This window comes from Apus apus, chromosome 4, assembly GCF_020740795.1.
Source record: "Apus apus isolate bApuApu2 chromosome 4, bApuApu2.pri.cur, whole genome shotgun sequence".
Lineage (NCBI taxonomy): Eukaryota > Metazoa > Chordata > Aves > Apodiformes > Apodidae > Apus > Apus apus.
Genome location: NC_067285.1, coordinates 70,341,267 through 70,356,001, shown reverse-complemented (window position 1 = coordinate 70,356,001; position 14,735 = coordinate 70,341,267). Strand labels below are relative to the sequence as shown.

At 39.3% G+C, this 14,735-nt stretch overlaps 1 protein-coding gene across 1 annotated transcript in view; it reads right to left on the bottom strand.

The window, feature by feature from the left end:
- The window catches only part of FHDC1 (FH2 domain containing 1), a 36,765-nt gene that overhangs the window by 17,040 nt on the left and 4,990 nt on the right, over nucleotides 1-14,735 (bottom strand). Inside the window, 2 exon segments of the mRNA XM_051616951.1 lie at nucleotides 7,075-7,177; nucleotides 7,736-7,797. Coding sequence (XP_051472911.1) covers nucleotides 7,075-7,177; nucleotides 7,736-7,797 — 165 coding nt within the window.

Genomic DNA, 14,735 nt, shown 5'->3' with positions numbered 1-14,735 from the left:
TAAATCAGGGATTCGAAAGAAATTCTCCACTAGCAAAATAAATGGATTATTTTAACAGCTTAGTTCTGCTTTATTCCTATTCTTTTTTCACATCATTAAAAAACAGAAATGTTGAAAGCACACTAAGGAAGAGGAAAAAAAAAAATACAAATTTAACCCAGAATAAAAACCTGAATTTCAAATTAAAAAAAGCCAACAAACAAAAAAAAACCAACCAAAACTTATGACCAAGAGCATTCTAATCAAAGCACAATTTTTATTCAGGCAATCTAACTCCATTTCTTAACACTACCCCATTTAGCTCAAGACACTCAGACAAAAACTCCTTTTAAAGACAAAAAATATACCCATTTTTGAAGCCTGAGAAAACTTAATTTACAGAGTCATTCAAGAAGTCTGCCAACAAAAAACAGGAAAGACCAGACTTGACACTCCTGATGATTCTAAGGTGTCAAGCAAGCAAGAAACAAAACCAAAATAAACTTTTTTTCCTACATCATGAAGTGGGGAGTGGGAGACATCTACTATCTCAGTTAGTGTTTGCAGGTGATCTTTAACCTAACTTCCAAAAAATGGGGGTCTGCAACCTAAATAACAAAAATTGCAAGTTCTCCAACCTTGTTTTAATATATTGGAAGTATCAACATTTCCCTGAAAAGAATGCAGGTATTCAGACTTGGGGTGGGATGAGGGAGGGATTAAAAAAAAAAGCAACCCATGAAAAAACCCACCTCAAATCATCAAAATCAAGATGAACCATAGGTAATTACAGGAAGATCAAATTTTAAGATTTAAATTAACAAAAAAGGAACAACAGGAGATCCTGAGATACTCACAAGAGTATTAACTTATTCATGCTACCTGTACTATATTTAAATATACTCTTGACAGCAAGTAGCAATCAATGTTATCCATGTGGAACATTAATTTTACAGACACTGGATGAAGATCTCTTTCTTCTCCCCTATTATATTAGAAAAACTGCCTTGAGTGGTACAAGGGAGTACTAAGCCCTAGAATTCATGCAGAGGAGGAACTTTCCTATACACACACAACAGAAGACATTGACGAGGCTGCCTTCTGACGGATAGAATGGGAGTGTGAATGTAACAATGCAAAAAGCTTTGGGCAGTAGTCAACCCAAAAGACAGTCTGTGTAATCAAGCAAAGATGTGCTCACTGCCTGGTTACACTTTTTCCAGCCCACACAAGTCATCTTAAACTCCTCTGTCTTTGCCTTAGATGTCCAAAACTACCTTTATAAGAAGCAACAAAGAAGGTCACCCAACAAGACCAAAACCCAAGCAAGGTGAAGTATAGTGACCCATTACACAAACAGACAAAACAGAAACACAAAAGAGTTACAAGTTCATTTCATCCCGAAATTCAACACAGCACAATCCTGGTTCTCTATACCTGTCTAAGGAGACTAAACTCTCTGTTAAGTTGACCTTAAAACAGTAAATAATCCAGGGAGTAGCTACAGTAAAGATACAACAATAATTTATGTTGTGTTCAGTCTTCATTACAAATTTCGTAATTGAAAATTATAATTTTTTTCACCATGAAGAAGGGAAAAAAAGTTATTTGACTTAAAAGACACTATTGATAAACTAAAAGAACAGCTTCTGAACCTATTGAAACATATTTTTAATGGCTTCCCCTCATATTCCAAGGGAGGTTACTAAAAAATCCATGGGATTGGCCTCTTCTCTCTGCAGCCATGTTGTCCAAGTCTTCCCAAAGACAGCTGAGATTATCTGACGGTTCCTAGAAGTGGGGGCCAAATTCAACTACCAAATGCAGCCAGGAGCTGCAAAGGAATGATAGGAATTGACAACGATGTTCACTGTTAATCATGTTAACAGCTACAGTAGATAGGTTCATTAGTCTGAGAACACAAAAGAGCTAAAAAATGTGTTGTTGCTTGTTTTTTTAAAATCAGTTAATAACTCTATCAGTTTTGGACTTGACCTCCTCTCTTCAAGAGCAAAACCTCTTCCACAACAGTATGCAGCCGTGTACCAAGATATGGTGGTGGAATGTACATATGAGAGACAGCATAATTACATTGTATGCTCAGTTCTGTATTACTCAAATTGGGCGAAGAGCTACTAATTTTTCATTATATTTGTATATGGAATATGCATTTGCACTGTCCATGCATGCCCATGCACACTAAATCAGATGTTAAGATACAGAAGATTCTCACATACGTCATTTGCTTTATTTTAAGAACAGTTATGAAATAGAGAAAGCCTGATCTTTGATTTGATTTGTGAACAATTGGAGGAGATATACCTATTGCAAGTATCTCATTATTCCTCGCAGATAGGAGAGCTACTGCATTTCTGCCACTCAAGTTTTCAGTTATTTTTGAGCTACCAGTCACACTTATTTATAACCAGTGGAATTTTACTTTATGGCATAAAACAGGTGTTTGCACTCTTATGCAGGTTCTTCGAAGAAGAGTATAAATCACTACACCACACATCCTCCTGTATGTTTGCAATGAATTATTTTCCTGCATTCTGATCAAGTAAGTAAAATATTCCCTACATTACTAACAAGTAAGGAAAGCCAAATGCAGCAGTCCAGAGGAGTAAATATTTTCTCTTGATTGGTGTTTTGTTTTGTTTTCTTGGTTGGTTGGTTGAATTTTGATTCTAATATTTCCATACTACGTAAGCACTCAGGGCACTAAAGCAAAACAGAGTTAAAAAATAGCAAAATCCCAAAAGGCATCACAGTGGAATCCAACTACAAGGACACATGGAAAAGCAGCTAATATATTAGGTGGAGAGGCCCCATGGGACACATGCCTGTTCAGTGCCAAACCTCTACCAGCAAATGATAAAAAGAAAAAGGAGGAAAACCTGTAGTTATCATGAAGGGCAAGAAAGGAAGCAGGAGGTGAAAGCTATGAAGGATGGTCAGCCATATACAGCACTGCCTGAGGAAAGGAGGGGGCAGTTAACTCCACAAACACAGTTTGAAAAGGGTAGAGCTGACAGACAGAAACAACTCCAGTGAAGAAGGTGACAGATGATGAGGGTTTTAAAACCAAGTATCCGAGCAAAGGACAGGCTTGAGACGTTATAAAGGGAGTTAAGACACTGTTGATAACCTGGGCGTGCGTATGTGGGTGAGTTGATTAGCAGCATGATGCACTCTCTTCTGTATATACTTAAAGCATAAATTCTGGCTATTCTAGCTCGTTAAACACTGGCCTCTCTCGACTTCTACCAGCCTGGGCCTGCTGAAGAGTGCAACAATATGCACATAAAAGCAGCAAAAACTTTGGTTAGGATGCCAGTAAATGACAGCTGTCAGCCATTTTAACAGGATATTGTTAAGAAAAAGCTAGGAATCTTTTTAGAAGTGATATAGGCAATTGCTTCATTGAAGACAAAGGCTCCCTGGAAAAAAAACATGAGCTGCAAAAGAGATCTGAAGCAGAGGAGATTCCAAACAGGCATTTCTTCCTCTTACAAACCTCCTACCCATAGTAAGGCACAAGCAGTAGTACTTCTAACAAGGCTTACACAAAATCAGTGATCCTAACTTACTCATTAATGTACTGAGAATTTTTATATCTTTTCTTCATCCTTTTTTTTTTTTTTTTTAAACACACCCATGATGGGTAGGCTGGTACCACACCCACAGCCCAGAACAAAACTAAGTGAAACCTTGCAGCAAGCTCCAGGTTTGCCAGCTTCAAAAACTTGTCAAGTTTTTCAAATTAAACATTTGAAAATATCCAAATGTTTTCAGCCTGACAAAAGGCTTCATAGCAGTGCCAATACTTCAATAATGGTCTTACTCAGTTTGACAAAAACATCCAGTGAAGAGGAAGTATTTGCCGTTTATACACAAAAATCTCAACAGCTTTTATAGCTGTTAGGATTTCTCACAGAAAACAGCTAGAAAATTACTACTATTGATACTTATTTCTGCATGTAAACAGAACTGCTGCATTACAATACTGCAAAAACAAAGAACAATTTTAAAGATAACAGATGTTAAATACATTTGTTAGCCCAAGTGTTTAGCCTCCATTGTCAAAAAGTTGCCCAGCTCAAACTGGTGAGCAGGGGAACATTCAGGTAATATGGCAATATATCATAATACTTCTAGATAAGACAAGAGAAGAAACATGATGGTCCTGAGTTGCTCTTTCTACAGCCCCTTCTCTTTTACACACTAAGCATGGTACCATATAAAAGAAAAATTTCAAAATTTCAAAATTCAAAAAATCACATTTCAAAACACAGTTATTGGGACAGAGCATATGCCTGGCAGGGGCTACTTGGCTCTCATTCCAATCTGCAACACAATTGTGCTACTGGGAAATGTGACTGTAAATACCCGAGCTGCTGAAAAGAATTGCACAGAAAGTGGAACTGCCCAAGTCCACCCGTAGCTGCACCAAGACATTTAGCACTGGTAACTGAATATCATCTAACTTTTTAGGCTTTGGCTGCTCAAGTCTCTGCTCAGAGTAATTCTCAGTCCCTAGAACAACAAGGGAGGTGTTCAGAAGAACTGGAAGTATCTAAGGGTAATGTCAGGGAGCTCTTGCTGAGAACAAGTGCAACATTCTGCAGGGATAGGCCAATATGAAGACACCTTGCCAACTCTTATATGATGTGACAAACAGATCAAAAATAAGTTAGGGACTACTAAACAGAACAGCAGAACAAATAACACCACTTCATCTGATATTTTGGATAGATTTTGGATTATTTTTGTGTAGGGAGAGACTGTATAGTTCTCATGGCTTTCCCTTAGCAAATAGTGAATCACTATTCCAGGAGACAAGTATTCAGACTGTGAGGCAGATGATAAACTAACAAAAAAGAAGGGCACATAGAAGGAGAACAATGAACACACATTTAGGGGAAAAAATGCTAAGAAAGATGAACAACAAAAGCTCTGGGGCTCCCAAAGAGAACAAATTGTTTAACTGACTACACTAATATTTTAGGAGCCACAGTAAATGAGTTATTAGACCCACTTACTCTTTGAACACTTGAAGCATGAGAACATAAAGGCACTGAAACGTTTCTCAGTACCAGCAGAAATATCAGTCCCTCGCACTCAGGATCTTCTCCCTTTCCTCTTCCCCCCACCCAAGCTCTCTTGAGGAAAATCCCCAAGAAGTTAAACAATTACAGGGTTAATTAACAAAGGGAAAGGGAATCTTTTCCTGAGAGTGAGCATGAGATCTCTGAAGCATGGAACTAAGTAAATACAAATACCTGCACACTGGAAACAAGCCTCCTTCCAGTTTTCCCTTGGAAAGACAAAATGTGTAACATCTTATTTTCTTAATTTCTTATACAACCTTAATTTCTAATTCTTACAACCCTGCACCATTAAATCTCTTCTATTAATTTCTCAAACACCTCCTTAAAAGCACTTCTTAAGTGCTCTGGCCCCACTATCCTGTTGTCAAACCATTTAGTAGGAAATAAATATACCCCTTCAGTCTTAGCAGCACCTGATATCTAAAATGTCTAGATGAGTATTGCAGACAAAACGCTGATAAAGTTCAACAACTTACACTACAATTCCAGCTGAATCACAGCATTTGTATCATAGAAGTACGCTATTTGAAAGATTTACTACTTGTCAAAAAATAACAACCAAGATCTAAAAGAGGAAAAGAAGAAAAAATACCTTTTTTTCAGTGTAATTCGCTGAATATAGACTTGAGTTAACTAGGAGTCACTTTCTTTTAAGTTAGTACTTCACTGTTCTCCTCTGACTTTTTCAGAGGAGTTAAATTCTCTTTAAATATAGGAATAAGTACTGAAATTCAAACAAAGAGGGAAGAGGGAATAGTTTTGAGCTCCTAGAACTACTGTCACCTGTTTTTTTTCAGATTAATTACATTCCAACTTGTTGATACCACCCAACTCTAAAAAATATATTAGGCAAATATAATAACACAACACAGTTTTTCCAAGATTCTCTGCAAAAGCAGCTTAATTTAGTATTATGCATTTTACAGCAAAATAATATTACATGTTTGGCTGTTGACTGGATCTGAGATTTGCAGCTGCGCAGAGGAAACAGAGTGCTTTGACAGTATGACCTTCAAGTGGTAAAGCATATGAGCTAAGGTTGATTTGTATGTGGACATTAACTAGCAATTTCCCAGGTTTCAGCCACCACTTTGATGTGAAGCACTCAAGCAACCCCAATGCTAATTTCATCAAGTTTGTGGTATACATTTCTCTCAAGTACATACAAATGGGTCAGTGCAAATACGTGAGCAGACAAGGAACTGTGCATCATTAAGCAGAGCTTCCAGGTCAGTTGATGAAGCTTCACCTCTTTAATCATGTGAATGGACTTGAAGGTGGTCTGGGAGAGGAGAAAGCAACACTTGCATGTTGGTCTTATTGTAAGCACAGGGATCTTGCAGAAGGCGCTGCTGGTAATTCTGTGCCTTCTAATGTGTCTACTTTGGAGCACTAAGCTATGTTAGCAAAGTCTGTGGGTGCTGTAGAGCAGCCTTTTGCCCTGCTGGAATGCAGTGACCCAGGCCCAGTAGCAGGCAGATCCCAGATGCACTAAACCAGCAGCAAACCAGAAAGAACCAGACAGTAGCACAGGGCTACCAATATTCAACTTTCAGGCACTGCAATGGGAAAAACACGAGGCAGGTACCAGAGAAGTGAAATTTAATTTGTCTGAATTAGAAGATACTTTGATTCTGAGTTTTCTGAACCTCCAGAGCAGAGGTATCTGCGCACATGAGGGTTCCAGGTCTTGCTCATGGGACAAAAGGACATCATACGGGACATCAAACAAACAAAACTACCTTATCGCTACTTCTGTTAAGCAGCACCTTAAAAGTAAGTGAAATTACTTGATGTGAAGGGGATGACTACACTGCAACCTCAATGCCACATGTCAAATGAAGATTAAACTTTTGCACTCAGTGGTTTCCTATCCTCTTGTTTCAGGAAGGCTTTGGAATTCCTCTTTTACCAACCTTAATGTTGGAATCCCAGGCAGTAGAACTCTACAAAAAAGTAAGTTCCATGTAAAACCAGTATTTACCTCCTCTGCTTCTGGTAATAATTTAAGAAATTCATGCAGCAGTTCAGAACCATAGGGCTCACTTCTTCCATGATAAATATCTTCAATGATGGATTCAGCAGACCTTGAAAAAACAATTGAGCGTACACATTTCTAACACTTGCAGGGTGAATAGGTAGACAAATTGAAAAAAAAAAAAACAACCAACCATGCCTGGGCTACTCATAGGAATTATAATGAGGTTATGCATCGGTGCCCACAGCAGCATTGTTCTAACACCACCTTCAGTGATGCCTTTACTGAAGGGCAACATTATCAGTGAATAAAGATAGCCTTGAAACATCTTGCTTTCACCTCACCCCTTTCTATTAATTATTTATAAAGAAATTAAGTCAGTGAATAGCAGCTTTCTTGCAGTATTACATGAGATATAAGTGCTTCCCTTAATTATACCTGAAAACTCACTTCAACTGGTTAAGGTTAGCACTCTAAATGTGTGGAGATAAGTCATAATGACACTCAAAACTAAACATATTAGGAAAGAAATAATGCAATGTAGTCACTTATCATAAACCTGTGTAGAACTGTAAAATCCATAAGAAACAGAACACATTTGATAAGAACTACAAATAATTTCATGCATCTGTAGCTTGCATTAGCTGCATGGAAAAATCAGTCTTACTTTTTGAATTGTTTGAGAAATATCCCAATGTTCATACTTCTTTTTGCATCCAAAATGGAAACCTGAGAGAGAAAGTGAGAGAGATTAATCTACCAATCCCTAGGAAAGTAGCATATAATGAAGATATCATTTATTAAATTGTTACAGGTAAATTATTTGCAGTTGCCACAAAATTGCAGGCCAAATGAATGCACAGTCCCTTCTTATCAACAAAGATCATGTATTACAGAACTAGTTTTATCAGGGAAATACACAGCACACCCACAACACCTTTGTCCAAGAGAAGCAAAAAAAACCCACCCTGTAACAACATTTATAGAAGGAAAGAATCATGATAAATTCCATGTCATTACAAAATAAAAACATTCTTCTTGCTTATCTTGTAACACTGCATCTGCAAGATGTTGCCTATCAAGTAATACCTTGTACTGCATTTGAAGGCCCCCCAGCTAGTGAGGACCACACTACACTTCAGAACCCACCCATTTCACAGGTTTTGTAGCAAATGTGAGGATGGGCTTTCCAAGCTGAGGTCAGTAGACTCTACAGATTCCGTCACGCAAACTAACAGCCCTGCTGATCCACAGAAAGATAAGTACGTTGATCTTGAATCAAACCCCAAGACAGATAATGCTCAAATCTGCTTGCTTTATCTAGAAGCAAACAGAAACTCACAATAAAGTGTCTCCCCTTGCTTTATATTTTAAAGTTGATTTGCTATATCATCTTACTCGGACAATTCTGGAGATTCACCAGAGGGGATAAAAAAAAAGCAACAAACAAACATTTTTTCCCCTAATTTTTCAAAGTTTTTAAAATAAAAGCATTAATTCTTTTTATACTAGTTTTTCTTCCTGTAACAGCATACAAGTTCAAATGTCAGATGTTTGCACTGTTTTAGCAAATGATGTCCTTAAGGTTAAAACTTTACCACAGCTATTTTGGTGATAACAGCGACAAAAGTCATGAGATTTATAAGGACACGAGAATTGTTTCACCTTAACAGTGCCACCCAACTGCTACAATAGAACAACTCAGTACACACAGATGTTCAAGACTGTTGTTGGACTCACATGATGCTTGAGGTTTTTGACAACTGGAAAGGTGTCTTGACCTCTGTGACAGTACACAAATTAGAAATACATATATAAATGCAATGTTGGCATCACTATGGAATTGAATTAGCCTGCAGCCAGCTGGTGACAGTGAAGATATAGGTGTGATTAATGTGCTCTTCTTAACACACACCCAGGAGACAGCCCCTCATCTGCTGAAAAAAGTGAACCAAATTTAAAAGTTTTCTGAAATTTTGGAATTTCCTCTTCTGAAATCAGCCAAGATTAGAAAACACAGGAAATATCCTCATTTTAGTTTTAATCAGATGATTGCTAGCCTGAAGCCTTCGGGTTTAGCATATATAAAGATAAGAAGACAAACTGCAGTTTATTCTCCTGTTATCTTAGGAGTTGAGAGGCCCCCAACAAATCATTAAGTAGGACAGGTTCAACTATCTGTTCCCTCTACAGTATCTAATCTTTTTTAACTGTTTTACTGCAGGGACCTCTCACTGACCTCTCAAACTGCAGCTCTAGTCTCCAGTTGCACTGGCCAGTCCTCATTCTCTGATTTCTCTGTACTAGTTTAAGCCTATAAGCTTTGCCATCATGATTTGGCTTTTGGTTTGTTGGGTTTTTTTAAAGCATATTCACAGTTAACCTGTACATGATATTTTCAGTCGCAGTCAATACCTGTTCAATAAGACTGAACCATGAGCTGGGTAAAATTTTGGTTTTCGTGGCACAACTCAGATTTACAATACAGCCTCAAACAAAACGATATCTTTTTTTAACATCTTCCATTGAATAAAAGCAACATATGCACCTGCATTTGCCCTATCAGCATAATAAAAATTCCATAGCTGTTTTTCAGTACAAGGATCTTATACACACTTCTTGCTCCGTCTATGGCTGTATGCTGTTTTTTCTCTGATTTCTTGCTCAAGCATGCAATCAAAACACATGGCTCAGTTCTTGGGCACTTTGTTTGGTGTCCACTTTGAGATTATCAAGTGTTCAAAAAAGCTGGCATTACTTAACTACCTTCAAGTAGCTTCCAGATGGGAGTGTAAGGAGGAGAAAAAGGGAACCCGGCAGATGCTCCATAAATACAAGTTCCTACTCCTTGCACACGAATACGGTACCTTCCAACTCACATTCAGTTGTATATTAGATTTGTCATCTTAGCCTTAACATCTGTCCGTAACGTCTAATGCTCTTCCCCACCGAGTTTCTATATGATTTTGTCCTTGCAGAAAGCTGTCTGCATATTACTTCCTACCAAGCTGTTGCTTTTTACCCTTTAAACATTACCCCAGCTTTTTACAAATTCTGTTCAGTCTGCTCTTATCTTCTACTCTTACACACCTTCAGCACTGGTGCCAGGATGGCACATTCCAAATTTCTGTTCATCACATAAAAAGATTTTCAAGTGTAGTCCACCAGTAATACCCTTGGACTTCTTGACACAAAAAGTTACAATTAAGAATTGAGAACAGACTTTTCTAGTCTCACTGGGATTCTCTATACCAAATAAAACTCTCTCATCATAGAATGGTTTTAATTGGAAGGGACCTTAAAGATTATCTAGTTCAAACCCCCCTGCATGGGCAGGGACACCTCCCACTAGACCAGGTTGCTCAAAGCCCCATCTAAACAGGCCCTTGAACACATCCAGGGATGGGGCCTCCACAACCTCCTTGGGCAACCTGTTCCAGTGTCTCACCACCCTCACACTAAGGAATTTCCTCCTAATATCTAACCTCAATGGTTTCTTGTGATTTACTTCAGACAAATTCAGAAGAGCTTTCTCCATTTTCATCTTTGTCAGGTCTCCTGCCAGAGAATTCTACATTTTTGTTTATGCTCCTCTGGAAATACTACAGTTCTTTCAAATACCTTGCACCGTCTCAATACCTGCACTTTGCCAGCCAATGCAAGTGTCACTGCCTAACACACTTGTCACCTCTCCTTCATAAACAGTGCAATCCTTGAAGCACGGACAGCTGATTCACTCATGAATCTGTTTCCCATCACCATAGTACTCAGCATATTTCTGAAATCAGCAGGCACAAATCAGATCATGTGCAGTAATAACCGCATCAGTTTGACAAATGTTAATCTACCACTGAATTATTCCCTTTTTGGGTGTACTAAGGGAAGAAGAAAATTAGCTAGAGTACCATGGTGAAGTTGTGATGACGGCAAATCTACTCCTGAACTCGGACACAAATTTACAATCAACAAAAAAGATTCAGAAAAGCGTTCTGGGAGGCACAAAAAGCCTCACATCAATACTGCCTTTGCAGTGACTATGAAATGCAAAAAGAATTTCTTGCTATGAGATTGTCAATCAGGAACAGAAACATGACAAGGTGGATTTATAACAAATTAGTGAAAGCAAAACATTATACATGTTCTTCAGATAAGAACAATGGGGTTTCACATGGTGGGATACAGTTTACAAATTATAGCAAACATGGAACAGCCTGATGGTGCAGGATTGGTCCTGAGGTTAGAAAAGATATAAACAACCTCCTGCTTCAACTTCCTCTTCCCTTTACAACAAACTAACCATCACTACTGAGTTTAAAATATTGTTGTCTACTCTTTGAGACACATACAATGCCTGGAGTGGCTGAGGACAGGGGCACTTTCACAGTGCAGCAGAGTGAACCTAGCAGCTTTCTGCAGGGCTGTCCTACTCCATGTCATGTTCCCTTGTCACATTCCTAGCCTGCTCTTTCCCTTAGGCAGGCACTGGTACTCATCTCATTGCTTTCTTGCTGTCTTAGTCTTCTGCTGGATTAACTGGTTGAATCAGCTCTCAAGAACGTGGAATGAGCATCAGAGCCAGCACAGGAAAAACAGAGATAGGACATAGCTAGGGGAAGGGAGAAGAGACATCCTGTTCACCCCTTCCATCTTCCTTCTCTCTCCTCTCACTAGCCCCTTGCACAGGTTCTGGAATTCACTGCACCCTTTTGCAAGTCATCAAAACTCACTAAAATAGCTGAAAACCACTCCAGCAGAAAACAAACAAGAACCCCAACAGCATTCTGCTGAGCTACCTACTTAAATCTGTTTACAGAGAGTCCTATGTCTGCTAGAGCCAGTGCACAGATGGGAGGAGCTGAGGGACAGTTCAAAGGAGAAAAAGCAAGACTAGCTCTCTTGGCTGGCAACAAGCTCTTCTGCCTGCTCCACTGTCAGGCTACCTATAGCCTAGGTGAGTGTATGTTGTGCCATACTGTAACACCTCTAAAGGATGGAGAAAGTAAATTGGTTTGTAAACTATGCTCTACACCCCCTATTTCTCAGAGGCTCAAATTAAATGAAACCATGGGGCAAATTAAGCCTTTGGCCATGGAAACATGCTAATCTATTTCCTAAGAGTTTGTCAGAGCTTGTTTACAAAAAGGAAAGCATCTGCTGTAGCAGTTTGACTCAGATCTCTAAAGGGACTTTTGTTATATTGATGATGTTTAACCCTTCAGAACTGGGATTCAGTAACCTGAGTTGGGCATCTAAATTCCCTGTATAAATCACTGGCAAGTGAAGAACTAAAAGAACATGCAGTATTCTGAGATCCTATATGGAGAGACAGCTTTTTCCAAACCTGCTCATTTCATAATCAACAGCAATCTCTGGAGAAGGTACGAAACCCCCTATTCTCCACCACAGCCTCTGAGGCAGTGCCCTCAACACTGGCTGAAGAGTCACTCTTCACCACTTCCACTGAACCTACGCAACTCCACTGAGAGGAACCTCACTGAGTCGAAACAGCAGACTCTCCAGCCATGCCCTTTTGTACAGCACTTTGGACACATGCTGTTTTTTTCATATTTTGAATTTACACACTTGAAGTTATCTTGAAAATTCATTATTGACTTACTACACCAACTAGACTGATTTCACTATTTAAACTACAAAGAACAATTCTCACTGCTAGACCATAAAGCACTTTCTAAAATCAATTGTGTTTTACACAAAAGGAATAGAGGTACTGAAACACAAAATGTCTTGTTCACCTCTCCATTAGGCCAGCACCGTGGCCAGGAAGAGAACTAACAGCTTCCTCAGCCCCACGCTAACCACAAGGTCACGCAGATGCTGTGTATGTACCTCAGCCTGCTTCCACCTTTCAACCTCCAAAGGCTTTTGTACAACAAACTGAGGACAACCATCATACATTAAAGTGGGCAGTAGCCAACAGCACCAATGACGGAAATCACAAATATTCCCAATGCCTCAGACCTCCACACTGCTGCTGAATGGTGCCTATAGTAACGTTAAGCATGTGAGCTGTTGCCTATCTGTGCTTCCGCACTTTCAATAACACAGGATTATCTCCTTCCCTTCTGGCTAAGCAGCTAGTACTGCAAAGTCCATTAGCACACAAGAAATTGCTCATCACTGCCTGACACACCACTGCAGCATGCTTGGCAAAGCTTAGCAACGGAGCTGAATGTTCTGTCACTTAAGCAGCATAACTCAGAGACAAGTCCTGTTGCCTCATCACCTGCCACGTGCAAAGGCACCGTGGGAGTCCTGAACCAGGGTAGACAGGCATCAAGCAGTACAGGTGCACTGCACCCAGCTCCAGATAAATACACAAAAACACTAACACTAACTTGTAGCAAGGCAGTTTTTTTCATTCCAAGGCAATCTGCATCTTGGAGTAACCCTTGTTTTGCAGGCCTATAATTTTAATCTCTGACACTGCTCTTAATCTCATGATGCCCCAAGTTTCAAGCTGTACATTAAAACGTGAGCTCTGGAGCATGCTGGGTTTTCCTCTGTGCTGGCTACAGTACACTAGGGGCCATATTCAATTTATGAAACATCATCATTTTTACTGTAACTAGATCTTCACCACACGGCAGTCCTGAAAAGGGGAGCTCCTAAGGAAAGACACGTGGCTGGAGTTGTGTACAGCTCTGTGGAGTACAGGAAGTCCACTCACTGCAATCCTGATTTGAAGATGAACACAGCCTGAAAACAGCACAGAGGTTAATGACTACCTCTGATAATGGCCCCAATTAATCCTTCCCAATGCCAGGGTTTCAAAGTCTGCAATACAAATGTCTGTTTTAAACCCCTTATTTTAGTCTATGTACAACATGCACACTATTGGTACATAGGTTTCTCACCTTGTCCCTGCAGATCTTATTTTGACATCTCCTCAACTCTGCAAAATATGAACTTCAGGTCCCTGTTTTCTCACTGAAAACTGATGCACTGTTACATCTCTCAACCCCCTGCCTTCTGCATTTTGTTTACAAGCTAACACATATACAGACACACAGGAGATTAAATCTGCATTTCAAACATCCAATTACTTCACAGAAGGATCACTTCAGACAATTCAATTATGGCTTCAGAAAGAGTGTCTCTGTAAGAGAGACTGTAAGCGAATAAAGTTGCATTAGCAGGAAAGCAACGTTTATGAAAGTTGAAACTTCAAAATTATCTAAATTAAATAACAAATTCCCTTTATCACTATATCATGTTTTATTTCCTCGCTATCATACTGGTACTTCCCTTCCTGATGTCTCCAGGACATCAAGGGCATACACAGCACTAATCCTTGCAATAGAATCCTCTTTCTTCTGCATGGTGCATGGTTGCATGCAGCACATTTTGTTTGCACAACAGACCGAGTGGAAGAGCTGAAACGTCACAATACACCTGGTGTTTCACGCTGAAAACTCAAGGGCTATCCAACACGAGCAAATCCAGATGCCTTCAGCTCCCTCCACTTTTATTTAACAGGTGATCAAATCACAGCACTTGCCAAGTCAAAATAATAAAACACTGTTAGCTCTTTAAAAAACAAATGTGCACCACTCAGAACAAAGAGTTTATCCTTCCTGTCTTTCCCCTCTCCTTCAAATCAAGACAAATTTGCCGCAGGAATGAAGCACGACAGAGAAAGAGACAAA